This window comes from Triticum urartu, chromosome 5A (genome assembly GCF_056163025.1).
Source record: "Triticum urartu cultivar PI428250 chromosome 5A, HENAU_Tu73, whole genome shotgun sequence".
NCBI lineage: Eukaryota > Viridiplantae > Streptophyta > Magnoliopsida > Poales > Poaceae > Triticum > Triticum urartu.
This window is the reverse complement of record NC_141877.1, coordinates 676450414-676471862: the sequence shown is the minus strand read 5'-3', so window position 1 is coordinate 676471862 and position 21449 is coordinate 676450414. Positions and strand designations below refer to the sequence as shown.

Sequence of the window (21449 nt, the reverse complement as noted above, 5' to 3'; positions counted from 1 at the left end):
ATCCACCCGAGACGTCTCGACAAAACAAGACGACGAGAGATCAACCGTTCTTATTATGTCGGGGTGCATTATGTATCTCCTTTTACGAAACAATCCACCCCATACGTCTCGACAAAACAAGATGATGAGAGATTGACCGTTCTTATTATGTGTGGGTGCATTATGTATTTCCTTTTACGAAACTATCCACCCCATACGTCTCGGCAAAGCACCCCGACCGCAAGCCGCCAATTGGCCAACCAACACCTATCATTGACCATTCAGAAAGTAAGTCGGTTAGTTGTCGGCCCCAGGACGCTCCCACTTTGTCGCCACCATAACTTGATCATGATGGCCAAAGAATAGGAGTTCCTCACCACCGACATAATTAGCCGATGTGAAAAGTAATAAGCCTAACATGGAAAGTATTCACCGCGGGGCCATTAAAAAGAAATCAAAGCAAGAGGATCGAGCGCCGCTTAAATTATGGAAATGCATGACAAGAGATAGAGGAGATATCTTGATACATTTTCTTTGAACATTATATCTTGATACTATTAGTCATGAGAAAAGATATGACAATTGGCAGTGCAATTAAGAGGGTGAGACCACGTTGCATGACCAGGCTTGCCCTCCGCCATGCGGTTCGGCTCTTTGCATTGCAACACACCTGCCACCTACCTGGCATATCATCCTGGCTGGTCATGCATATACATACATGAACACATAAATAATACACACCAACATATTACATCATCAACACCCAAACGCATAGGCATAGATACAAACACCAGGAGATATATATAGGTGCATCTATCCTCTGACCTTGAGAAGAGAGGAGGAGGGGCGTGGAAGCGCAAGCGCAAACAAGACTGCAGTTTCCCTTTCATCATGGACGTATGTAGAATGGATGCAGGCCTAGCTACTTTTTCCTCTTTTCTTTTCTTCTCTCTTCACCTGTGATGCACCATCAATCATGGATGACTAAAAGATGTACTTGTGTATGTGTATGTGCAGATTGCTCAGGAGGGTGAGAGGGATCATGTCCAAGACCATGACCATGTTATCGTGGTCGCCGGAGATCAAGGGGAAGGAGAAGGCGAAGAGACGACGATGGATGGGTCGGTGGATTGGAACGGCAGCCCGTGCCTGAGAGCCAAATCTGGTGGATGGCCTGCCGGACTCCTCATCCTGCGTAAGTAGTACTAGCATATATATCTTGTTGCTTAGATTAGATTTATCCCAATTCCGAAAATACTCTCACCGAATTAGCACCAAGTATATGTTTCTCCTACTATAAATGTACTGGTATAATTCAGAGATTTCTTTTGTAAATACGGCCGGTATCTTAATTACTCACTATACGTGATGACCACACAAGAGGAGTGGAATCCTAAGCGGATCTGCCATATTTATTACTAGTTGTTAGTAGTTTTTTTGTTTGCTCTGGAGGAGGTATATATATAGCCAAAACTAAAGTCAGACCTGCAACCAGAACCACCGTGGGTTTGGCCTGGCATAACAAACATGTGCACGTCACTCATGGATGCAAATGCAATGCAGTCAACCAGGCGCTTGCGACGATGGCGGTGAACGGCGTGAGCATCAACCTGGTGACCTTCATGAGGGTGGTGATGCAGCTGGACAACGCCAACGCCGCCAAGCATGTGAGCAACTGGTCCGGCACCACCTACGTCTTCTCCATCGTCGGCGCCATCATCGCCGACTCCTACTGGGGAAGATACAAGTCCTGCATCATCTTCCAGCTCATCTTCCTCGCCGTAACTACTCTTCTTCTTCTTCTTGTACTTTCTTTTTTAGTTTCGATGGCAGCTAGCTCGATCTTAGGCATTGATATGCACATATACTGATTGGTTGACAGGGACTGGTGGAGCTCGCCATATCCTCCTATTTCTTCCTGCACAACTTCAGCTGCGAGTCGGAATCGGGTGACACCAAGACCTGCAGGACACCAACGGCAGCCGAGATAGCGATATTCTATGTGGCCATATACAAGATCGCACTCGGGAACGGAGCCTACCAGCCCACCAACACGACGTTCGGCGCCGACCAGTTCGACGAGGAGCACACCAAGGAGAAGAGGTCCAAGACGGCCTTCTACGGCTACTTCTTCGTGGCCAACAACCTGGGCAGCCTGGTGGCCGTCACTTTTCTCACCTACATCGAGGACCAGGGGAGATGGGCGGCCGCCTTCGTGATCTCAGCGGCGGCGGCTCTTCTCGGCCTCCTCCTGTTCGCCGCCGGGACCAAGAGGTTCAGGCACTTCATGCCCTGCGGGAACCCTGCCGCCACCGTGGGAAATGTCTTGGTTGCTGCAACGAAGAAGAGGCACCTCACCGTCCCAACCCAAGTGGAAAAACTGTATGAGGTGGATGGAACTCACAGTGTTAATGGGGGCAAGAAGATTGCACACACACCAGGATACAGGTAACACAACCCAATATATTCTCTTGTACCTCTACCTACCTTGTATGTATTGCTCAAATGTTTCTGCCATGTATACATAGTTATGTGGTGTGTTTACCTTTTGCAGGTTTTTGGACAAGGCGGCGGTGATCGAGGACCCATCCATCCTTCTACCGGGCGAGCAGCCAGCATCCAGGCCGCGGCGGCTCTACACAGTCACTCAAGTGGAGCAAGTGAAATGCATCCTTCGACTCATTCCAATATGGCTATGCAGCATCATCTACTCCACCACATACTCGCAGATGTCCTCGGTGTTCATCGAGCAAGCACAGGCCATGGACAACACCATCAACAAATTCACGATCCCCGCCGCAGGCATCGGCATCTTCGAGATCATCGGCGTAACATCATTCGTCTTCATCTACACATTCTGCATCGCCAAACCCCTGTCGAAGAGATCAAAGGAGCCAACCGAGCTCCAGAGAATGGGCATCGGGCTCGTCATATCAACCGCAGCGATGATCGCGGCGGCGCTGGTGGAGCGGCAGAGGCTGAAGCACGCGGACCGGTACCGCCTGAGCGTCCTCTGGCAGATCCCCCAGTACCTGCTGATCGGGGCGTCGGAGGTGTTCATGTACGTGACCATGACGGAGTTCTTCAACGACCAGCTCCCGGACGGCATGAGGAGCCTCGGCAGCGCAATGTCCGGGGCGTCCATGTCGGCCGGGAGCTACGCGAACAGCCTGATCGTGTCGCTGGTCATGGCGGGCAGCCGCAGCGGGGGCCAAGCCGGGTGGATACCGCAGAACCTCAACCAGGGCCATGTGGACAGGTTCTTCTTCCTCATCGCCGCGCTCAACGCGGCCGACCTGGTGCTCTTCGTGCTGCTCGCCAAGAGGTACAAGGCGGTGGCGAAACCTGCGGCGGCAGTGGCCATCGGGTCGATCAGGTGAGCTTGCTGTTGGTGTATGCATAGTACATGTACAACCTGCACCTGGAACAGTAGTGCATGTACAACCTCCACCTGGGACAGTACACCAGGTGATGATAAATAAAGGCCATCCGGCTGCTGTCTTAGGGCATCTCCAGCCGCGCCCCTAGAAAGGCCTCCCTAGACGATTTTTTCGCGCCGGCGCCGAAAAAACGGTCCAGTCGCACCTCCAGGAGCCCGATTTTCGCCGGCTTGAGCCGAAAACAGTGCCGGCGGACCCAGGCCGAGCCCGGCACGTTGGGGGGCGCCCGGGGGCGCCGGGGCGAGCTGTTTTGGCGCGAAAAAGACGCGGGCCAGCCGCGTCAGCGACTCGGCGCCTTGTCTTCCCCCAACGGCCTCGGTTCCCGCGGGGAATCAATGGCAAGGCTGCCGCCGGTCAGCCTTGCCACTGATTCCTCACGGGCGGCGCGTTCACGGGACGGCGCGGCGACGCCTCCACTCCCTCGCACGCGTACACACGGGCGCGGCCCGGCTATAAAAGCCGACGGCCTCCACTCACCTGCGCCCACACCAGCCCCGCCCCTCGCCGCCGTCCAGCCCTTCCTCTCCCTACCTCTCCCCGAGCGCCGCCGCCCAGCCCCTCCCTCTACCTCTCCCGAGCCCGCCCAGCCCCGCCTTCGCCATGGCAGAACGCTTCCCCGGAGATACGGTGGCGGCCAACGGCTTCGGCCGCCGTTCGCTCCGCGAACAGGAGTCCTGGCTCCTGTTCCAGGCGAACATCCCGGCGCCGCCGGACATGCACGCCGGGCCGACGGGGTGGAGACTCAGCGTCGGGGGAGTGCCCATTCCCCCGTTGCCCGACGCCGTGGCGAAGCCGAGGTACTTTGCCGAGCAGGTCGAGATCGTGCGCGCGTCCCTCACCGACGCCGAGCTCTCCCTCCCCCAGTACGCCGCCGACAACCACGCGGCCTGGGCGGTGTATTTCGAGCGCCGCCAACAGCAGCGCTTGGCGTCCACCAACGGCGCGCCGGTGGTCGGCGGCCGGCAGAACAGCGAGGGACGCCACCTCTGGTGGGGCGTCCCCGGCCGCACACTCGAGGGCGTGCTCACGTACCTCGAGGGCGGCAACGACCCGTCGTTGGCGTACCCCCCGGCGAGGGTGGCCGCCCCGGCGCAGCACCGACGCGCCGGACCATGGGCTCCAAGGAGGTTCGGCGCCTCCTCTTCTTCCTCCTCATCCCGTTCTTCTTCACACTCCTCCGGCTCTCCGGCGCTGCTCGGCGTCAAGGCCGAGCCCGCGGCGGAGACGCCGCTCGGCCGGCGCACTCGCAGCGCCGGCATCGTCATCAACGAGGGCGGCCGGCGCGCCCCCTCGTCGGCTCCTCCGCGCTTCGTCAAGCCAAAGACGGAGCCGGGGCTGGCGCCGGTGAAGACAGACCCGGGGCTGGCGCCGGTGAAGGCCGAGTTCGACGACGACGACGACGACGCCCTTGAATGGGCGCGCCAGGACTCCATTGCGATGGAGAAGGCGCGCTGCGAGAAGGAGAAGGAGCGCCAGCGCGCCGCCCTACGCCGCTTCGAGGAGCGCCGACGCGGCCGCGAGGAAGGCGGGGTCGTCGTCTTGTGCGACAGCGACGACGACGACTACGCGTCGCCGCCTGTTCGCCATGGCGACGCCGGGGAGGGGTCCAGCAGGGGCGCCCGCGTCAAGGAGGAGAAGGCCGATGACGACGATGGCGGCGACGACTTCAGCCCCTTTCTTTTTTTTAGATTAGGTTCATGTAATGTTTGGCCGAATTTCGCCGAAATTTGTAATGTTTGGCCGAAATTTAACTAGTTTTTATCATAACTTCGCCGAATGGTTCTGTTTTTTTTAAGATACGCGCCTGAGGGCGGCCCTGGGGGCCGACGGCTGGGGACCGACTCACCCCCAGTGCCTTTTTTTCGCCGGCTCACCCCAGGCGGCGCTTTTAGACGCCTCCTGGGGGGCCAACGGCTGGAGATACCCTTAGTGTTTGCTTGTGTCAAGAACTTGCTATATATGGCCTCCTGGAACTGGAAGAGAACAAACCAAACCAGGTGGTGAAAAGTTAAAGGCCATTTTGAATGCCTGGATAATCTAGCTTTTATGTATGGACCTATGTGGCTATGTCAGTGGTGGCTCTCTACTTTGCTCGCTTTGCTTGCAGTAAGTATGGTAAGACTAGTTAAGGAGATCAAACTGCATATAGATAGATGGAAATGAAGGAGCTATGCACATGCATTCTGTAAAAAAGGAAAAATCAGAGGGTTATAACTTTGGAGGGTTAAGTTGAGGTAAATTTGAAATTTGCATCAGTCACAACAAGGTCAACAGAGTACCTGCATGAGGATTACTGGACGACGCCGGAGTCGTCATGCCGGAAATGCACGCGGTGGCGGCAGCCTTCCCGGGCTCCGGTGACCGGCCGCTCGCCGTTCTCTCCGTGTGTTACTCTCTCTTGCTCTCAGTGGGAGGAGCTCAGAAAAAGAAAATAGTATGAGGAGCCCAGCAGGCTGGATGTGCCGCACTCATGGGCTTCGCAATCTCGTTGCGTGGCGGCCCACGAATAAAGAAGGGGAATTAATCAATCCTCTCTTCCTTATCCAGACGGCTCGGCTCTCTCCTCCTCTGCTCTGCCATGCCATGATGGCCTCCGCCACCATGGCCACCTGCTTCTGCTCCTCCTCCTCCTTCTCTCCACCAGACCTCGCCGCCATCCATTCACCCCCATCAAGCTCCCCTTCTCGCCGTCGCCGTCGCCGGCGGTGGAGCTGCAGAGCGAGCAGCACCGGCGGCACGTACGACCACAACCCGCTGCTGCAGCCACCCCCGGACCCGCACTTCCCGCTGCGCCTCCCCGTCCAGGACGGCAGCAGCGGCAGCCGCCTCCGCATCTTCTCCGGCACGGCGAACCCGACGCTGGCGGAGGAGATCGCCTGCTACCTGGGGCTGGAGCTGGGGCGGATCAAGATCAAGCGGTTCGCGGACGGGGAGCTGTACGTGCAGCTGCAGGAGAGCGTGCGCGGGAGCGACGTGTTCCTGGTGCAGCCCACCTGCCCGCCGGCCAACGAGAACCTCATGGAGCTGCTCATCATGGTGGACGCCTGCCGCCGCGCCTCCGCCAAGACCATCACCGCCGTCGTACCCTACTTCGGCTACGCGCGCGCCGACCGCAAGATGCAGGGCCGCGAGTCCATCGCCGCCAAGCTCGTCGCCAACCTCATCACGGAGGCCGGGGCGCACCGCGTGCTCGCCTGCGACCTCCACTCCGGCCAGTCCATCGGCTACTTCGACATCCCCGTGGACCACGTCTACGGCCAGCCCGTCATCCTCGACTACCTCGCCAGCAAGACCATCTGCCCCAACGACGTCGTCGTCGTCTCGCCCGACGTCGGGGGCGTCGCCAGGGCGCGCGCCTTCGCCAAGAAGCTCTCCGACGCGCCGCTCGCCATTGTCGACAAGCGGCGGCTGGGCCACAACCAGGCCGAGGTGATGAACCTCATCGGCGACGTGAGGGGGAAGGTGGCCGTCATGGTGGACGACATGATCGACACCGCCGGGACGATGCACAAGGGCGCGGAGCTGCTCCACAGGGAGGGGGCCAGGGCGGTGTACGCCTGCAGCACCCACGCCGTGCTCAGCCCTCCCGCCGTGGAGAGGCTCTCCGGCGGCCTGTTCCAGGAGGTGATCATCACCAACACCGTCCCGGTGCCGCCGGACCAGCGCTTCCCGCAGCTCACCGTGCTCTCCGTCGCCAACCTCCTCGGCGAGACCATCTGGCGCGTCCACGACGAGTGCTCCGTCAGCAGCATCTTCCAATGAATGATACTACATTCATTCATACATATACATCATCTTACTACAACATCTGTTCTGTTTTGTTCTTCAGAGGGCAGAGGCAAAACCACCCAACATTCATCGACGACATTGCTAACTAATAATGCTGACATAAATAAGATCCCTACGTGATCATCGTGTCATCTACACACACTCATCAAAGATGTATTCACCGTGATTGGATTGATTGGTTGATTACATGAAAGGATTAGTTGCTTCTTTGCTAGTTGAAGAACAATGCTCCTTGTCTCTGCTGCTGATGATGCTGCTGCCACATATTTCTTCAGCAAGTTTGATGGCGCCAACGCTGCCGCTCCTTGTCTTCCCTGCTGCACCTTGCATCTTCTTAATCTTCCCACTCAGCGACCCGCTAGCTGCAATAACATAACATCCACTGATTATCTTACCCATGCACACTCATCGAAAATATTCTCACAAAAAAAAGTTCATCAGAAATAATAAGTAGCAGAACCGAATGTTGTGACAGGAAACAACAAAGGCATTCGGTAAAATAGCTACCGGTTGATACTTCTAATCCATGAACAATAGTGCAGGGAGGGGGGATGTTTGTACCTTGCCACTCTAAGACAACTTTGGCCTCTCCCTTGATCACTTTTGGATACTGGTCGATGCGAGAATCTTCCAGTAGCAATTCTTCCACCTGTGCCGAGTTTGAAGTTCAGTAAGAAAAAAGGAAATTAGTTCGATCGCCATATACGGAGAGTGTCATGCAAGTTCAATAAGGAAAAGTAAAATGAGTTTGATTGCCATATATGGAGAGTGTCAATGTCCTTACAGCTGCTTCATATGCTCACATGTAAATGTCTTGCATTTCTCAGTAACAATAATAAATCATACACAAAATGGTAACTCTGTCCAACTTTCCATCATTAAATTTGGATAGTACTAACCAATTAGTACAAATCAAGGGCTGCATAATTAAGTAAGATATGCTGTAACAGAAGTACCTTCTTCCACAACAAAGTGTTCCGTCTCTCTCGGGTAGATAGTAGATGATCACGCAACCAGGAGGTGACCACCCAAGGCTCGCATTCAGAGTTGCCAGCCTTTGCACTTATGGCATTATCTTCAAGGATCTCACATACCTGCAAAATTACAACAAAAGTTCATAAAAGCAGAGAAAATGTAAATGGAACAGTAAATGATTCCCCAAAAAAACTTTGGATACACAAAAAAAAAAACTGTACACGTCTCTCCACTTCCATCACCCTCTAGCGCAGTCACATGTGGGAGAGTGATGTTAGAGGAGCATGTGGAGGAAGTGCTAGTAATTGCACTAAAATGAATGCTAGCACTATAGGCACTCAATCAAACAATAACATATACAGCTTATAGTACATTCTCTATTTTGTTATTTATCAATCCACGTAAATTTATACAGCTTATAACATATTCTGCTCATCATGGTGACTTGAAGTATCCTTGTTTCAAATAGCGTGTTGCAGAAGCATTAGGGGCAGAGTGTTTCCGTGTCGGATTGAGGATAGCGATAACGTAGTTGGAGCAATACGCTTGGATATATCAGTAGAAATCCAAATTCAAATAAATCAAATTTGATTGAAATGGTTTATATCAAGTCTTGGATTAATGATTCAAAATATGCAACAAAGGAATCATATAAAACTCTGAAATGTATTAGTACTGGGGCACTGCGGGTTGTAGCAGGCAATGAGAGCACTGAGAGATAAAACCGTACAAACTACCAAGCAGTAAATTACTACAGGCAGCCGTTGTGTAGAGGTCATTGTCCTTTGTCCGCTATTTCAGGGATATAGTGGCAGTGGGGATACATCAGATAATTTAAAAACAACGACCCGCAGCCTATTGTTAGTACCGTGTTTGCCAACAGTACATGACACTGCACAACATACTGCATTTACCAGTAACACATTGCGTTGCATCATTGTAATGCAGACATCTGGAACAAATGATACTTCATATAATAAACACATGAAGGAATGAAACAGTAGAGTAGGAAAGTCACACCTGCTCATATATTTGCTCGGCTCTCTTTGATAATGCCCGTCTCTGGTAAATGCTCCATAGAATCCTGAGCAGTGCTGCAGACTAAGGTTTTATCATCATTTGAGCTGCGTTTGAATGGATGCTTGTCTAAGGCAGTAATGTTACAAGCGTACCAGGAGACAGAAGGTGATCACAAAGATGATATTGCTAGAGATCCATTGACGAGCTTGACAAGACAGGGGCCTATGAAGCTCCGCGGCCAGCTCTGGACATTTAAACGCTTGGACACTAAACGGAAGAAAATTAGAGCGAGTTCCCAGCAACTGTCAAGGAATCTAATAACATGTACCGCATTGAGGACAAAAGAGGTTGTGATTACGCATACTTGTCATAAGTTGACGTTGTCTCCAAGAAGCCATGTGCGCTCTGCAGCACCCTCTCTTTTACGACTTTGATTCCATCGTCACTTAGGCGGGCGGCATCCTTGGATAACAGATCGTCAGCCATACTTGAGATGTCATGTTGTTGGAACTGAAAGTGAGATAACAGAATCACTAGATGATGAGGGTTACAGCTGTTCCGCAGAAGTAGTTCAATAGGCAATACCAAGATCATGCCGGGCTGGCCGCACAGCACACGGGCATGCTCATCGCAGATTCTATGCTGGAGCAACTCTGCCTGCAAGTATGTTGTGTAGATGTTAATAATAATGTGTATAAGCCTGTGGATGCAGGCAAGAAAAATGGGGTCAGGTCAGGTCAGCAGGGCAGTACGATCTTGTTGGCGGTGTGGGTGAGCAGGCCATCCTCCACGCATGCCCTGCCGCGTTTCTTGAACCCCTCTACGCACCGCAGCTCGCCGTCGACGCACCGGCCGTTCTCCGGGCAGGGTTCGCACGAATCTGCACAGGCAAGCACAGCACATGAGGAATTTTCATTCGGACAGATTAACAAGGTAGTGATTTGCTTCTCATGGTAAGTAATTGAACTGCTGCCGTGAGCTTGAATCAAGCAAGGGGGGATCGAGGAATCACCGTAGGCGGAATAGGGGTCGTCGGAGTCGCAGAAGGGGGCGGGGCGGCGGTTGAGGACGCTGCAGGCGGCGGCGACGGCGGCCGCGATGGCGAGCACGGCGAGCAGGCGGAGGAGGTCGTCGATGCCGGCGGGGAAGAGGCCCGGCGGCGGCTCGGACCACCGCGGCTCCGGCCTGCTCCTCCCCTGCCGCCGCGCCATGCTCCGCTCCGTCCTCCCTCTTCTCCCCGGTGAGCCTCTCCTTCTCCTCCTTCGGCCTTTTTCCTCCATGGCGGGCCGGTCCATGGCCCATCTGATATGAGCTTAAGCCCACGAACAAGCCCACCGCACAGCCCAAATAGCCCGTCTCTCGCTTGCGCCGCATCTCGACGGAAGGGAACAGAGCAGATCGGATGGATCCGTCGGCGGCGGCGTCGGCGTCGCTGGTGGTGCGGAGCCCGCGGCAGACGGTGAGCCTGCTGCGGAGCCGGCGGCCGCAGTTCGGGCGGCCGGAGCGGGAGCGGCAGCGGAACCCGAAGCGGGGGAGGGAGCCGGCGGCGGGGCCCAAGCCGTCGGAGGTGTACGGGTTCGTGGGGTCCATCACCGTGGTGATCGCGACGGCGGTGTACCTGGCGTGGGCCTACACGCCGGAGCCGGCGCTCCGGTCGCTGGGCATCACCTACTACCCCACCAAGTACTGGGCGCTGGCCGTGCCGTCGCTCGCCATGGTCGCCCTCGCGCTCTCCCTCCTCGCCTACCTCGGCTCCAACTTCGTCGCCACCCCTCCCCCCACCTCCTTCTCCGCCATCTTCGGTTCGTCGTCTACCACCCTCCTCACTTCAGCAACCAAATTACTTCTGCTCTCTAGCTACAACATTGATGCGCTCAATTTGTTGTTGCTCATTTGATCATTTCCATCCATTCATCCATCCAGATGAGTACAGCCGCGAGCGCCCCGCCGCCGCCGTGCCGGTTGATGCCGCGACGGCACAAGAAGAGGAGGAAGAAGAAGAAGCGGAGAGGCCGATCGAGCCTATTTCGGACATCAGCATCCATCACATCAACAACCTCATGTTTGGTGATCACTGACGACCCGCTCGCACCAATTCAGCTCCATTCCCCACCGTTGCGATGATTTTTCTGTAACTATGGTAGCTGATAGTGCAGTAGTGCTGTTCTTCTTACAGTGCTTGCTCACCAAATTCTGTTAAAGAAATGTTTGTCTTGTAAGCATACTGTGATTTTTCAGCAAGAAAGTTGTTGAGCTTCTTGAGTCTATACATAGCCCAGTGGTGGATAAATGAATTAGTCCCAAAATGGGGATCGGAATATTGAGAAGCCATGGGCATCGCCAGGCAGGGCAGAAGACTCCGATAATGGCTCTTCTCCGCTCTGCCATGCCAGCCTCATCCTTATTTAGCTTTGCTTCCCTCATAATTTTAACAAGTTATTTTTGGCAAACAAGAAGACTTCTGAATCAATGAAGACAGCGACGACGATGACGACGGCTCTCGCCACCATGCTGGCGGTGGTGGCCTTGATCCTAAGCCCCCGCACCGTCGACGCGGCGGTGGCGGACACGTGCAAGGCGGCCGCAGCCAGCGACGTGCGCGTCAACGTGGAGCTGTGCATGTCAAAGCTCGGCAGCCACCGCGACAGCCTCGAGGCGGCGGACGCCCGGGGCCTGGCCAAGGTGGCCTCGCTCGTCGGCGTCGACAACGCCAACCTCGCCGCCGCCGACGTCAAGGCCCAGGAGGCCGCCGACCCCAATGTGCGCATGAAGCCGGCGCTCGCCAAGTGCGCCACGCTCTACAAGGACGTGGGCATGTGCTTCGCCAACGCGCACGACCAGATCAACAACCACGCCTACCCCGCAGCCAAGCAGAGGCTCGACGAGGCCCTGGCGCAGACGCAGCTGTGCAACGCCGCGTTCGCGACCGCCGGCGTGACCCTGCCTCAGCCGCTGGCACTGCACACCGTGGACTGCATCCAGATCGCCATCATCGCCGGCGCCATCACCAACCTCATCAAGTGACATATTTCTTCTTCAGCAAGTACAGTTCAGTTCAGTAGCATCTAAAATAGCTAATGAATTTCTTGACATTTTTGTAATTATACAAGTGTTGTTGTAATCGTGCCTCGCATTCGGAAGAACCTAAGAAGTTGAGAAATCATTTGATTTGATTGGCAAAATGGCGATGGCATCATCATCATCGTCATTAAACACTAGGGGTAGAGCTACAATGGTGGATAGGTTGGCTTCCATTCCATGAAACAAAACTGTGTCCAGGTATGTATGCAAAGAGGAACAAGATGGCAGTGATTATTAGCATGCCCAGACCCTCTTCTTTGGGAGAAGATCTTTGGTCTTGATCTGGTCGATCCTCGCGGCGATGATGAAGTCGTTGGCGCTCAGCCCACCTGCACAAATTTCAGATCAGTTCAGTTCACTGATGAGAATCCATCATCCATGGAGAAGCACACCACAGCAGCTCATTGCGTTGGAGCAGAAGAGAGAAGAGGGTACTATAACTGACCTACGGAGGGCGTGTAGAGCTGGGCCCTGACTTGGTTGGGCGCCTCGAACTGGAGCGCGGCGGGGGCATGGCCGGCGCCGTCGAGGGTCTTGTTGATCCTGGCGATGAGCTCGTCGCCGCAGGCCTGGTCGCGGACCTTCCAGACGCACTCGAGCTTGAGCACGTCGGAGTCGCCCTTGCTGGGGAAGAGGAGCCGCCATCCGACCACCTTGAAGAGCAGCTTGCGGGCGTCCTCCTCGGAGAGCGGCGCGGGGTCGGCGTCGAGCGGCACGCGGGAGAGCGAGAGCACGGAGAGCGTGGGAATGAGGATGCGGTGCAGCGTGTCCACGTTGCCCAGCGTCTTCTCCCCGAAGTTGCTCGCGATCTCCTCCGGGAACGGGTCCCGCGCCCCGAAGTCGCCCAGGATGTCCGCCATCGCCACCACCTTGCGAACGCTTCTTCCCTTGCTGCTGGTGCCGAAGAGGAGGTTCCGCATGGCGGCGGCGGGCTTGCCGGCGACGGGGAGGAAGGTCGCGGCCGGGCTGAGCATGAGCGCCATGGTGTAGTGGAAAGGAAGGAAGGAGAGTGGAACGGATGGATGGATGGATGATGCGCGGCTGGGGGAAGCAATGGACGGAGGAGCTTGCTTCTTATCTGGCCGTCCCTTGAAGCCTTCTTCCTTTTATCACCACACAATTTGTTGGTTTCTTGCTTCTCGCCTCTTCTCGATCCAACGTCTAATAATACACTGCCCGGAGAAAGGATAATGTAAATGCTTTCTGGTGTTCATCGTCTCCTCTCTTTTGCGTACTACTCCACTCGTCCGAATTACTTGTCACAAAAATAAATGTATGGATGTAGTTAGATCTCAGTCAAGTGATATAGTATGTAAGAAGAAAAAAGAAAAACTGAAAAGAATTTTTTTTATACGAATCTTCATACAAAATGAAAGAAAAATAGTATTGACTAAGACACACAACAAAGTCTCAGTCGACTGACACTTATCAAAACTGTAATTGTATCTAGATGTACTTTTAATTTTAGATACATCAATTTCTGTGACAAAAAAATTAGGATGGTGGGAGTGATATTTATTTTTTGCGGGTGAGTATAATTCTAATTCTAGAAGTGCACGTTAACAGGTCATCTCCAACAGCATTCACCAAATGTCGTCTGTCCCTGGATAACACGGGTTTGTTTGCTAAAACCCGGGTACTTGGCGGCGTATTTTTCACTATCTTTATCATATTGCACACATTCAGCGATAGATATGGAATATCAACGTAATATTAAAGGACAATTCAGCAAGTCAAACAACGCGACAATTCAACACATGGTTGAAAATTTGAGTGAATCAATATTCATGGTGCGCATTGATGTCTTTCTGCATTATGCAGAACCACTCCTTGACATTGTCGTCCATGATGCTAGTGTTGCCCAACATGATCCTCGACTCCTTGATGATCTTCGCAAGCCCAACTTGCTTCGTCTTGATTGTCACTCTCTTTGCTTCAATGGTCACCTTCTCTCTCTCAAGTTCCAGCCGTTCCCTCACCTTGGTCTCTCTAAATGTGCATCCTCACACATTACTGTCCGTGACATCTTTTTTAACATGTACTCCCTCCGTCCCACAATATAAGATCGTTTTTCAAGCTATGTTAGCTGCAAAGGGATCTTATATTGTGGGACGGAGGAAGTAGAAAAAAAAAGATTCATGTGCATGTAATTTGAATTTTCCACGAATCACATGCAACAATACACCGAAACACGACTTTCTCCAAGTCTCAGCCATCCGATTTCTCGCCACCACAGAATGAAGAGTGAAATACATGGATACACAACAGATTCAGCAGATGCACAAACTCATTCCCATTTCGCCGGGATCATATCGTCTGAATACCCAACATGACATGGCATGAATCTGGCAGAGGTTGACCACAGCTCCTCGATATTTCTTTTCCAAAGAGCAGGCCTTCATACAGAAGAAAGAATGTGGCATAGTTGATTGGTGTCTTGTCGTCTTGAATCGGCTATAGCATTTCTCATGCCCAGCTAGTGCGGATCATCACCATTCCTGATGACGGACTGGGCAAAACAAGCACAGGGCAGTTCGCCGCCAAGATACCGTCATGTTTTCTTGTGGACTTTGAAGCCGAATATCCGAGGAACGTATTGCTGTGCTGGCTTCTGTGGCTTCAGTTGTGAGTGGGTCATCATGAAAATATGAGGAAACGTCGTCCCAAAGTATGCTCCGTCTGTATCTGTGGGAAGACTTAAGGCGGTACAAAGATTGACTAACATAGGCGCGCTGCAGTTTGCAGCACACAACAAATTGCACCTTGCATCGGTACTTACAGATGCAAAAAATATAGTACTCATAACTACTGTAACAGAATCATCAGTCTATAAAAAGCGACAAGGCAAAGGCCAAAAGGCAAGCAAAGTAAATGCCACTACTTACAATGTCTCTGCCCCCATTGATCACAAGGCAGCAAGACATTTTCGAAACAAAGAGTTCACAGTCATAAGTTATTAACGAAAGGTAGGTAGTGTGATGTTGAAAAGGCACGATATCAATAATGGCACATCACTATTCCTAATCTTACCAGATCAGAGCATTTGCAATGAATAGACCTGGCAGTGCTTATCTAAGTACATAATGTTTAAAAAGATGCTGCCAGTCCATTCAAAGCATTAGGGATGCAAAGGCAAGCAGAGAAAACGTCATTATTTACAAGGTTTCCATCCCATTGATGAGAATGGAGCAAGACACATTTTGAGTTTATAAATCCTTACTGAAAGGTGTGGCATGAAGTTGAAAAGGACACACCGGAAAAATAGTTGCAAAATTATGATTCATATTCTTACCAGATTCAGAGGGGCTGCATATTTCAGGTTATAGATAAATGATCAGTGTTGTGAGTGCTTATCTAAGTATAAGATGTTTAAAAGGATACTGGCTTGGTGCTTCGATCTGGGGTAGTAGAGATCTTCGCACTTGGGACAATATATCTTAACGGTACTGGACCTAGGGATATCAGACTGCCCCATTGGAAGACAGGGCTGGCCAGAGCAGGACACGCGGGGGCACCTTCCAAAGTCGCAGTTCTTGAACTTCTCCAGCTGCAGAAACATTCAGGTTTTGGAACAGATCAGCACGGGACAATGGGTCCTGCTGCTACTACTGTGATTGATATAGAAAAAGCATAAACCATGCCGGCGATAGGAGTTCCCGCATCGAACGAACCATGGAAGTAGAAAGATGCTTACCATGGCAGCCAAGCCCTTGGTGGTCAAGATGTACCGGGCATGGATCAAACCGTAAAGCATCTCCGCGGACGCGACAATCAGCTCATTCTGGTCATCGGCAAACACATCGCCTGCTTATGCACACACACAGACAAACAAACAGAACTTGTGAGGATCAGAGCAACCTACTAACTTACGATGATGAACTGGTTATCACAACAAATGAAGGAGGTGAGGTGTAGGTGTACCGTACCCTGGACGGGCTCGAGGTCGAGGATGAGATCGAGGGCGTGGTCGTAGTAGGGGACCTGGGCGCTGAGGCCGCAGAGGTTGAAGTCGTCCTGGATGTAGTCGTCGTCGACCTCGGCGAAGAACTCGTTGCCCCTCATGGCGCAGAACCAGTTGATCCAGAAGGTGTCGTCCGCCTCGGAGGACCCGCCGGCGCTGCCCCCCTCGCTGCTGTCCGAATCCAGCTGCTCTGCCGCCCCCAACGCGCGCGCACAAACACATCAATTTTAAGGTACAGGAAAGGAGAGGGAGAACCGGTTGACGAGAGAGAAAGCAAAGCGACGGCGATACCTTTGGGTTTGGGGGCGGCGGCGGAGGGCGGCTTGGGCTTGGCGGCGGCGCGGGAGGTGGAGGGCGACGACCGCTCCGTGGCCGCCCGGAGGTGCCTGTCGAGGGCGTCGTTGATGCGCTTGCGGTCCATGGCGCCGGCCGGCGGCTAGGGTTTGGTTTGGGCCGGCGGCGACGGCGACGGGAGGGAGGAGTGGGACTAGTAGAAGAAGATTCTCCCTCGTCCAAAGAGAGAGTGTGGGCAGAGGAGAGGATAGATTCGTCGTGCTCGGCCCAAAAGCGGCCCACGAACAAAATCGGCAATGTAGTGGACGTGCGCGCTTTAGCACTCACGCAGTGAACAACTTGCTTTCAGTTAATAAAAAAAAGTAAACAACTTGCCTTTCCTGGAAATTGGGCCCAAGAAAACCTAGATAGAAATCGAGGAGATTCGATGTGATTTGTTTATTTGGTGAGTAAATTCAGGCATTTTCTCAAAAAGCAACTGTCCGAACAGGGGCCAATTTTTTTCGTCACAAACTTGTTTTTTCTTGGCTAATAAGGTGCATTTTGGTCGCAATCCAAACATAACCATGAGGAACGAACAAACGAACGTTATTTATGCCACGTGACACAATTTGGATCAACATGACACGCCGCTGGAGAAATAAAAAAGATTGATTTCCAGGCGATACAATTCCATTCTGGCACTAACATTGCATTTCACAACAAACAACAGCAGCAGCATATGGATGCAGTTCATATCGCGGTAACTTGCCAATTTCTCAGACTACAACCCTCCCCTCATCTCTTAACCTCCTTGCATTACTGCTTTTGCTCTAACAGAAAAAATGACTCTCCTTGATATACTATTAGATGTACATGTCCTTCCCCTCTTGCGCGCAGGCCTTGTGAAATGTCACAGAAACCATGCCACTCATGTCACGATGTCATCGACCTTCGAGTTGAAAACAAAGCTAGGGAATGTGGTCGTTATGTCCCTGCAAGGATTTTTCGATAACCATAAGCAACCATTAATTAGCAGCCAACTGCATGCTTCAACTCATTGAATATTAAAAAATGGACTTGAATGAGAACCGAGCAGTGCTCGGTTGGCTAGAGCACACGCCCGTGAGCCCGCCCACCCGCATTCGAGGCGCATTTCTACCTACCGATGTACAGTTAAGGGAGGGAACTTGTTGCCACTTTAACCATGTTTTAAAACTGAACTTTGAATAATTGCAGTTAAATATATGCCAAATAGCTGACTATCCAAGGGGGCAGGCAAAAATAAACAGCTACAATTAAATTAAGAATGTGCTTGTGGCAATCATGCGGCGCACAGGTCAACAACGAACTACCAAGTGACAGACTAACAGTTCTGCAAAAATTTCTGCTCTGTTGGTCAGTAACTACTTTTAACAGCATGCTCAGTGCATATATTGCATCAGCTACTTGTGTCACTGGCATGTGGTGTTCTATGATCTTAAGGAGGTATTTTGTTTTTAAACCTAATAATTAATTCGCTTCATCAGAAGAGGAACAAAAACAAAAGTATTTCTAATGCTTGTCATTTCCTCTTTATATATACTCTGTTTTTTTTCTCCAGAGGCAGATATGTATAACACTTACTTTAGGTATGGCAGAGTCATTATCTTCATCAAGGAGGGATTTCGTGAGACAAAGTTCTCCCACTCCGCTCTATCTATTTTCCCGTCCTGATTCACATCAGCATCTGAAAATGTCTGCTAGCAGCAACCATATCAGTCAATATCTGAACTCTTATGAAGGCTCCGAATTTAACTATTGAAGTTATTCAAAACTTGAGTAACAGCTCAGGTGTTGGGCTCAAATGTCCATACCTTGTCAATGATTGACTCAATGGTTTCATCTGATAACCTCATTCCTGATTCACTCAGAAGGGCAATAAGCATCTGCTTTACCTGTACAGCAAGGGAGTAAAAATTATGTCATCAATGACAGGAGGAAGAATGGCAAAATAATATATTAAATGTCAGAGTCCGGAAGTACGGGAAGATTAATTCTACTAACGCTTGAAGATATTGTAATCTTCATATTTGAATAAAAATTAATTTTCGTAAAAGATGTGGCGAGTCAGAAAAGAAATAAAGTCTAAAAAAATACCTCTTTTCGTTCGATAAACCCTGTGTTGTCCATATCATATAGCTTGAAGGAAACTGGCAAGCAATAGAGATGTTCAGAAAGCAGAATTGTGTTATCGAAATGGACAAAAAGAAACATCATGATGGTAGCTTACAATCAATTTTCTCTTCCATTGGAACGCTAGGGTGAAATACATTTAGAGCTTGAACGAAGTCAGCAAAGTCAATTACCCCCCTTTTCTTGACATCGAAGAGGTCAAATATCTGAAAGGTTCCTTAAATTCAGCAAGTTCATAGGCGAGAGCATGCCAACTCATAGTAGACAAGTACCAGAATTCAGAAGCATATTGAAGGTTGGCATGTCAAAACATACCCGGTTAGCAAAAATATTGTCCATCTTGCTCTTGAACAATGCAAGCTGGAACTCTTCCTGCACAGCAGAAAATACAGAGGCTGTTCAAGCTGATTGCAAATTTGGATTACTGACAGCACTTACTTTCAATTAATCAATCTAAAAAAACTTAGTACTCCAGTTTTTCTCCGGAAGAATAAACAACGGCATAACTGTTCTTGTGTATAAAGAAGAAATTGGAATTCTTCTTACATGATTCATGTGCGGCAGAATTATAGAGTAGAAAGTAAGCTAGCATGACAGTTGAGTTTAACGGTGAGAGCTAGATATTTGGATACATATACTGTACTGTCTCGTGATATTGTCTTATCCAAAAGGACAATCTCATGAGCTGAGCTTTCGGCACAGTTCACAGGCCTGTGTACAGATGGCAATTGATGCTTCAAGAAATGGAAACTATATCAAACTTTTTTTAATGAATCCAGATCAGGAAACGAACACCTGACCCCCTTCATTTAGAAATATTCTAAACTGCATAAAATACACGCCAGCCTGTCTTACAAATTTATGAGGCTGACACCAACCAAAAGAATAAATTTTCCTAAAACAGGGTTTTAGAAAATGACTGTACTGTGCTGTGAAATTGTCCTGTCGAAAAGGAAAATCTTATTTGATAAGCATTAGGTGCGGTCCACGCACTTGTATGATGGCTACAGATGCACATGATGCTTACAAAAATGGAGACCATATCAAACTTTTGAAAAATAATGAATGCTGATCTGGAAACAAACACATCACCCTCTTGATTTAGAAAGATTCTAACTGCACCAAAGAGACGCCTGGCTGTCTTTGTTACAAAGTTATGAGGCCGGCACCAACCAGAAAACGGCAGTTTCCCTAAGCAGGGTTTTAGAAAACGCCCGGACCACAGAGCCGGTCCATTTTTCAAACATTGAAATAAACTATGTGTTTTACCAACAAAAGAAAAACATGGCAAGCAGGGCATGTATGTGATAGGCATTAAGCCCAGTGTAATATATTCAGCGTGGCGCAAAACTCTGCTCTCTCTGGTGGAAACAGGACAATCTTATGTGATAAGCATTAGGCGCAGTCCACAAGCTTGTATGATGGTTATAGACGGACGTGATGCTTACAAAAAAACGAAACCATAACAAACTATTATATAAAAATATAAATGGCTGTACGTAGATGAGGAAACGAACACATGGCCGTCTTCATTTTTAGAAAGATTGTAACTGCATCAAAGAGACAAGGACACGGCAGCCTGTCGTTGATACAAAGTTATGAGGCCGACAGTGACCAAAAACAACAACTTCCTTAAACAGGGCTTTAGAAAATGACTGGACCATCGTACCCTAAAAAAAGACCGGACCACAGGGCTAGTTGTGTTTTTTTGTGCAACACTGTAATTTATGATTAATGTGTTTCCCAGGGAAGGTAAGAAAATAAAACATGGCAAGCAGAGCAGGGGATGCATACAAAGATGGAAGATTTGGTGTGCTGCTGCTTACTACCTTGTTGATGAAGCCGTCGTCGATGACGGAGCCGCTGATGGTCTTGAAGAGCTCGAAGAGCGCCTCCACCTCGCTGACGCTGACTGCAGCAGATCAAGAAACAGAGAGAGAGAGAGAGAGAGAGAGAAGAAAAAAGACAATGGAACACATGTGGTGAGTGAATTAATTAAGGTTTGACTAGTGGAATAGTGAAATTGGTAGGTGGTTACAAACAAACATACATGCGGTCTGGGCGGCGAGCTGCATGGGGTCGTCGTAGCCCGGGTAGCGCCGCCTGGCCCTGGCCGTGGAGTGGAAGCACCCCATTGTTTGTTTCCCCCTCTGGTCCTCCTCCGCGATTTTCGGAATGGGGGCGGAATCGCACAGGCCGCTGCCGCTAATGCTGGAACCCGCGGCGAGTCTGGGCGGAGCAGGCCGCTGATTGGGTCATCGGACGGCGGCGGCAGGAGTGGGTAATTGGAGGAACAGAAGGGGCGAGAGCTAGCCGCTGACGGAAGGGAAGGGAACCCTAGGTAGGTCGCTGGTTGGTGGGCGGCGGGCAGGACTGGAGGCGGCAGGGAGGCTGTATATAATGGAGGGGGGAGGACCGCTGGAGACGGTCGCCGGAGGGGCTGCCGCCGCTCGCCGGCGCCGCTGGCTACAATTGTTTGGGGCCGGGCGGGGCGGGGCGGGGTGGGGTGGACTCCTCCTCACTGTTCCGCTCTTTATATGCAGGGGGTTGGTTGGTGAAGGGAATCTTGTTGTTTGTTTTTCCACCCACACAAGAGAAGAGAAGAGAAGATTTGGAGGAGTTAATTCGGTTGCTTAACAGCCAAGTCCAAGTGTCTGTGCACCACCAAAACCAAAACCAAAACCAGTGGTGCGGTGCTGCGTCAATGTGCTGCAGTCAGTGCACGCGCGTTGGACCTCACCTGGGGGTGGACAAGA

The 21449-nt window shown here is 51.2% G+C and overlaps 7 protein-coding genes and 1 pseudogene across 8 annotated transcripts; 4 read left to right on the top strand and 4 right to left on the bottom strand.

Annotated features, from left to right (window-relative positions):
• Positions 1–726: 726 nt before the first annotated feature.
• LOC125511618 (protein NRT1/ PTR FAMILY 7.3-like) lies at positions 727–3488 on the top strand. Its single transcript, XM_048677043.2, has 5 exons — positions 727–876; positions 997–1174; positions 1543–1760; positions 1862–2427; positions 2534–3488. The coding sequence occupies exons 1-5, from the start codon at positions 871–873 to the stop codon at positions 3357–3359; spliced, it is 1794 nt and encodes a 597-aa protein (XP_048533000.1). The 5' UTR covers positions 727–870; the 3' UTR covers positions 3360–3488.
• Positions 3489–5909: 2421 nt separating this feature from the next.
• On the top strand, positions 5910–7247 carry LOC125511619 (ribose-phosphate pyrophosphokinase 1 pseudogene; annotated as a pseudogene).
• Positions 7173–10563, bottom strand: LOC125511620 (Man1-Src1p-carboxy-terminal domain protein). Of its 2 annotated transcripts, none has more exons than XM_048677047.2 (9): positions 10216–10563; positions 9956–10083; positions 9789–9860; positions 9568–9665; positions 9356–9470; positions 9204–9284; positions 8165–8302; positions 7770–7857; positions 7173–7570 (listed from the first exon to the last, which is right to left on the bottom strand). In XM_048677047.2, the coding sequence occupies exons 1-9, from the start codon at positions 10496–10498 to the stop codon at positions 7392–7394; spliced, it is 1182 nt and encodes a 393-aa protein (XP_048533004.1). In that variant the 5' UTR covers positions 10499–10563; the 3' UTR covers positions 7173–7391. The 2 variants fall into 2 exon arrangements, with proteins under 2 accessions (XP_048533004.1, XP_048533002.1); XM_048677045.2 differs by having other exon boundaries at positions 9568–9713; positions 10216–10559.
• LOC125511625 (phosphatidylinositol N-acetylglucosaminyltransferase subunit P) lies at positions 10525–11468 on the top strand. Its single transcript, XM_048677051.2, has 2 exons — positions 10525–11005; positions 11127–11468. The coding sequence occupies exons 1-2, from the start codon at positions 10606–10608 to the stop codon at positions 11279–11281; spliced, it is 555 nt and encodes a 184-aa protein (XP_048533008.2). The 5' UTR covers positions 10525–10605; the 3' UTR covers positions 11282–11468.
• A 150-nt stretch (positions 11469–11618) lies between these two features.
• On the top strand, positions 11619–12366 carry LOC125507636 (pectinesterase inhibitor 12-like). Its single transcript, XM_048672158.2, has one exon. It carries the CDS (start codon positions 11673–11675, stop codon positions 12225–12227), a length of 555 nt encoding a protein of 184 aa, XP_048528115.1. The 5' UTR covers positions 11619–11672; the 3' UTR covers positions 12228–12366.
• LOC125511624 (Transcriptional coactivator/pterin dehydratase) lies at positions 12356–13368 on the bottom strand. Its single transcript, XM_048677050.2, has 2 exons — positions 12730–13368; positions 12356–12613 (listed from the first exon to the last, which is right to left on the bottom strand). Exons 1-2 carry the CDS (start codon positions 13265–13267, stop codon positions 12519–12521), a joined length of 633 nt encoding a protein of 210 aa, XP_048533007.1. The 5' UTR covers positions 13268–13368; the 3' UTR covers positions 12356–12518.
• A 1063-nt stretch (positions 13369–14431) lies between these two features.
• On the bottom strand, positions 14432–16774 carry LOC125511622 (putative casein kinase II subunit beta-4). Its single transcript, XM_048677048.2, has 5 exons — positions 16537–16774; positions 16211–16435; positions 15979–16088; positions 15666–15831; positions 14432–14969 (listed from the first exon to the last, which is right to left on the bottom strand). Exons 1-5 carry the CDS (start codon positions 16664–16666, stop codon positions 14836–14838), a joined length of 765 nt encoding a protein of 254 aa, XP_048533005.1. The 5' UTR covers positions 16667–16774; the 3' UTR covers positions 14432–14835.
• A 398-nt stretch (positions 16775–17172) lies between these two features.
• LOC125511623 (calcineurin B-like protein 1) lies at positions 17173–21214 on the bottom strand. Its single transcript, XM_048677049.2, has 8 exons — positions 20744–21214; positions 20523–20605; positions 19009–19065; positions 18791–18899; positions 18658–18710; positions 18375–18455; positions 18145–18257; positions 17173–17513 (listed from the first exon to the last, which is right to left on the bottom strand). Exons 1-8 carry the CDS (start codon positions 20826–20828, stop codon positions 17450–17452), a joined length of 645 nt encoding a protein of 214 aa, XP_048533006.1. The 5' UTR covers positions 20829–21214; the 3' UTR covers positions 17173–17449.
• Between the last annotated feature and the right edge of the window lie 235 nt (positions 21215–21449).

Coding starts and splice junctions, on each gene's coding strand:
- LOC125511620 (XM_048677045.2), bottom strand. CDS start 10,498: ATGGACCGGCCCGCCATGGAGGAAAAAGGCCGAAGGAGGAGAAGGAGA. Junction 9,714..9,788: donor GCCAGCCCGGCATGATCTTG/GTATTGCCTATT, acceptor TCTCACTTTCAG/TTCCAACAACATGACATCTC. Junction 9,285..9,355: donor TGATCACCTTCTGTCTCCTG/GTACGCTTGTAA, acceptor ATAAAACCTTAG/TCTGCAGCACTGCTCAGGAT.
- LOC125511618 (XM_048677043.2), top strand. Junction 1,175..1,542: donor TGCCGGACTCCTCATCCTGC/GTAAGTAGTACT, acceptor AATGCAATGCAG/TCAACCAGGCGCTTGCGACG. Junction 2,428..2,533: donor GCACACACACCAGGATACAG/GTAACACAACCC, acceptor TACCTTTTGCAG/GTTTTTGGACAAGGCGGCGG.
- LOC125507636 (XM_048672158.2), top strand. CDS start 11,673: ATGAAGACAGCGACGACGATGACGACGGCTCTCGCCACCATGCTGGCG.
- LOC125511622 (XM_048677048.2), bottom strand. CDS start 16,666: ATGGACCGCAAGCGCATCAACGACGCCCTCGACAGGCACCTCCGGGCG. Junction 16,089..16,210: donor CGACCTCGAGCCCGTCCAGG/GTACGGTACACC, acceptor GTGCATAAGCAG/GCGATGTGTTTGCCGATGAC. Junction 15,832..15,978: donor CCAAGGGCTTGGCTGCCATG/GTAAGCATCTTT, acceptor ATGTTTCTGCAG/CTGGAGAAGTTCAAGAACTG.
- LOC125511623 (XM_048677049.2), bottom strand. CDS start 20,828: ATGGGGTGCTTCCACTCCACGGCCAGGGCCAGGCGGCGCTACCCGGGC. Junction 19,066..20,522: donor ACGACGGCTTCATCAACAAG/GTAGTAAGCAGC, acceptor TCTGCTGTGCAG/GAAGAGTTCCAGCTTGCATT. Junction 18,258..18,374: donor TTGAGTCAATCATTGACAAG/GTATGGACATTT, acceptor TGCTGCTAGCAG/ACATTTTCAGATGCTGATGT.
- LOC125511625 (XM_048677051.2), top strand. CDS start 10,606: ATGGATCCGTCGGCGGCGGCGTCGGCGTCGCTGGTGGTGCGGAGCCCG. Junction 11,006..11,126: donor CTCCTTCTCCGCCATCTTCG/GTTCGTCGTCTA, acceptor TCATCCATCCAG/ATGAGTACAGCCGCGAGCGC.
- LOC125511624 (XM_048677050.2), bottom strand. CDS start 13,267: ATGGCGCTCATGCTCAGCCCGGCCGCGACCTTCCTCCCCGTCGCCGGC. Junction 12,614..12,729: donor GCTCTACACGCCCTCCGTAG/GTCAGTTATAGT, acceptor AAATTTGTGCAG/GTGGGCTGAGCGCCAACGAC.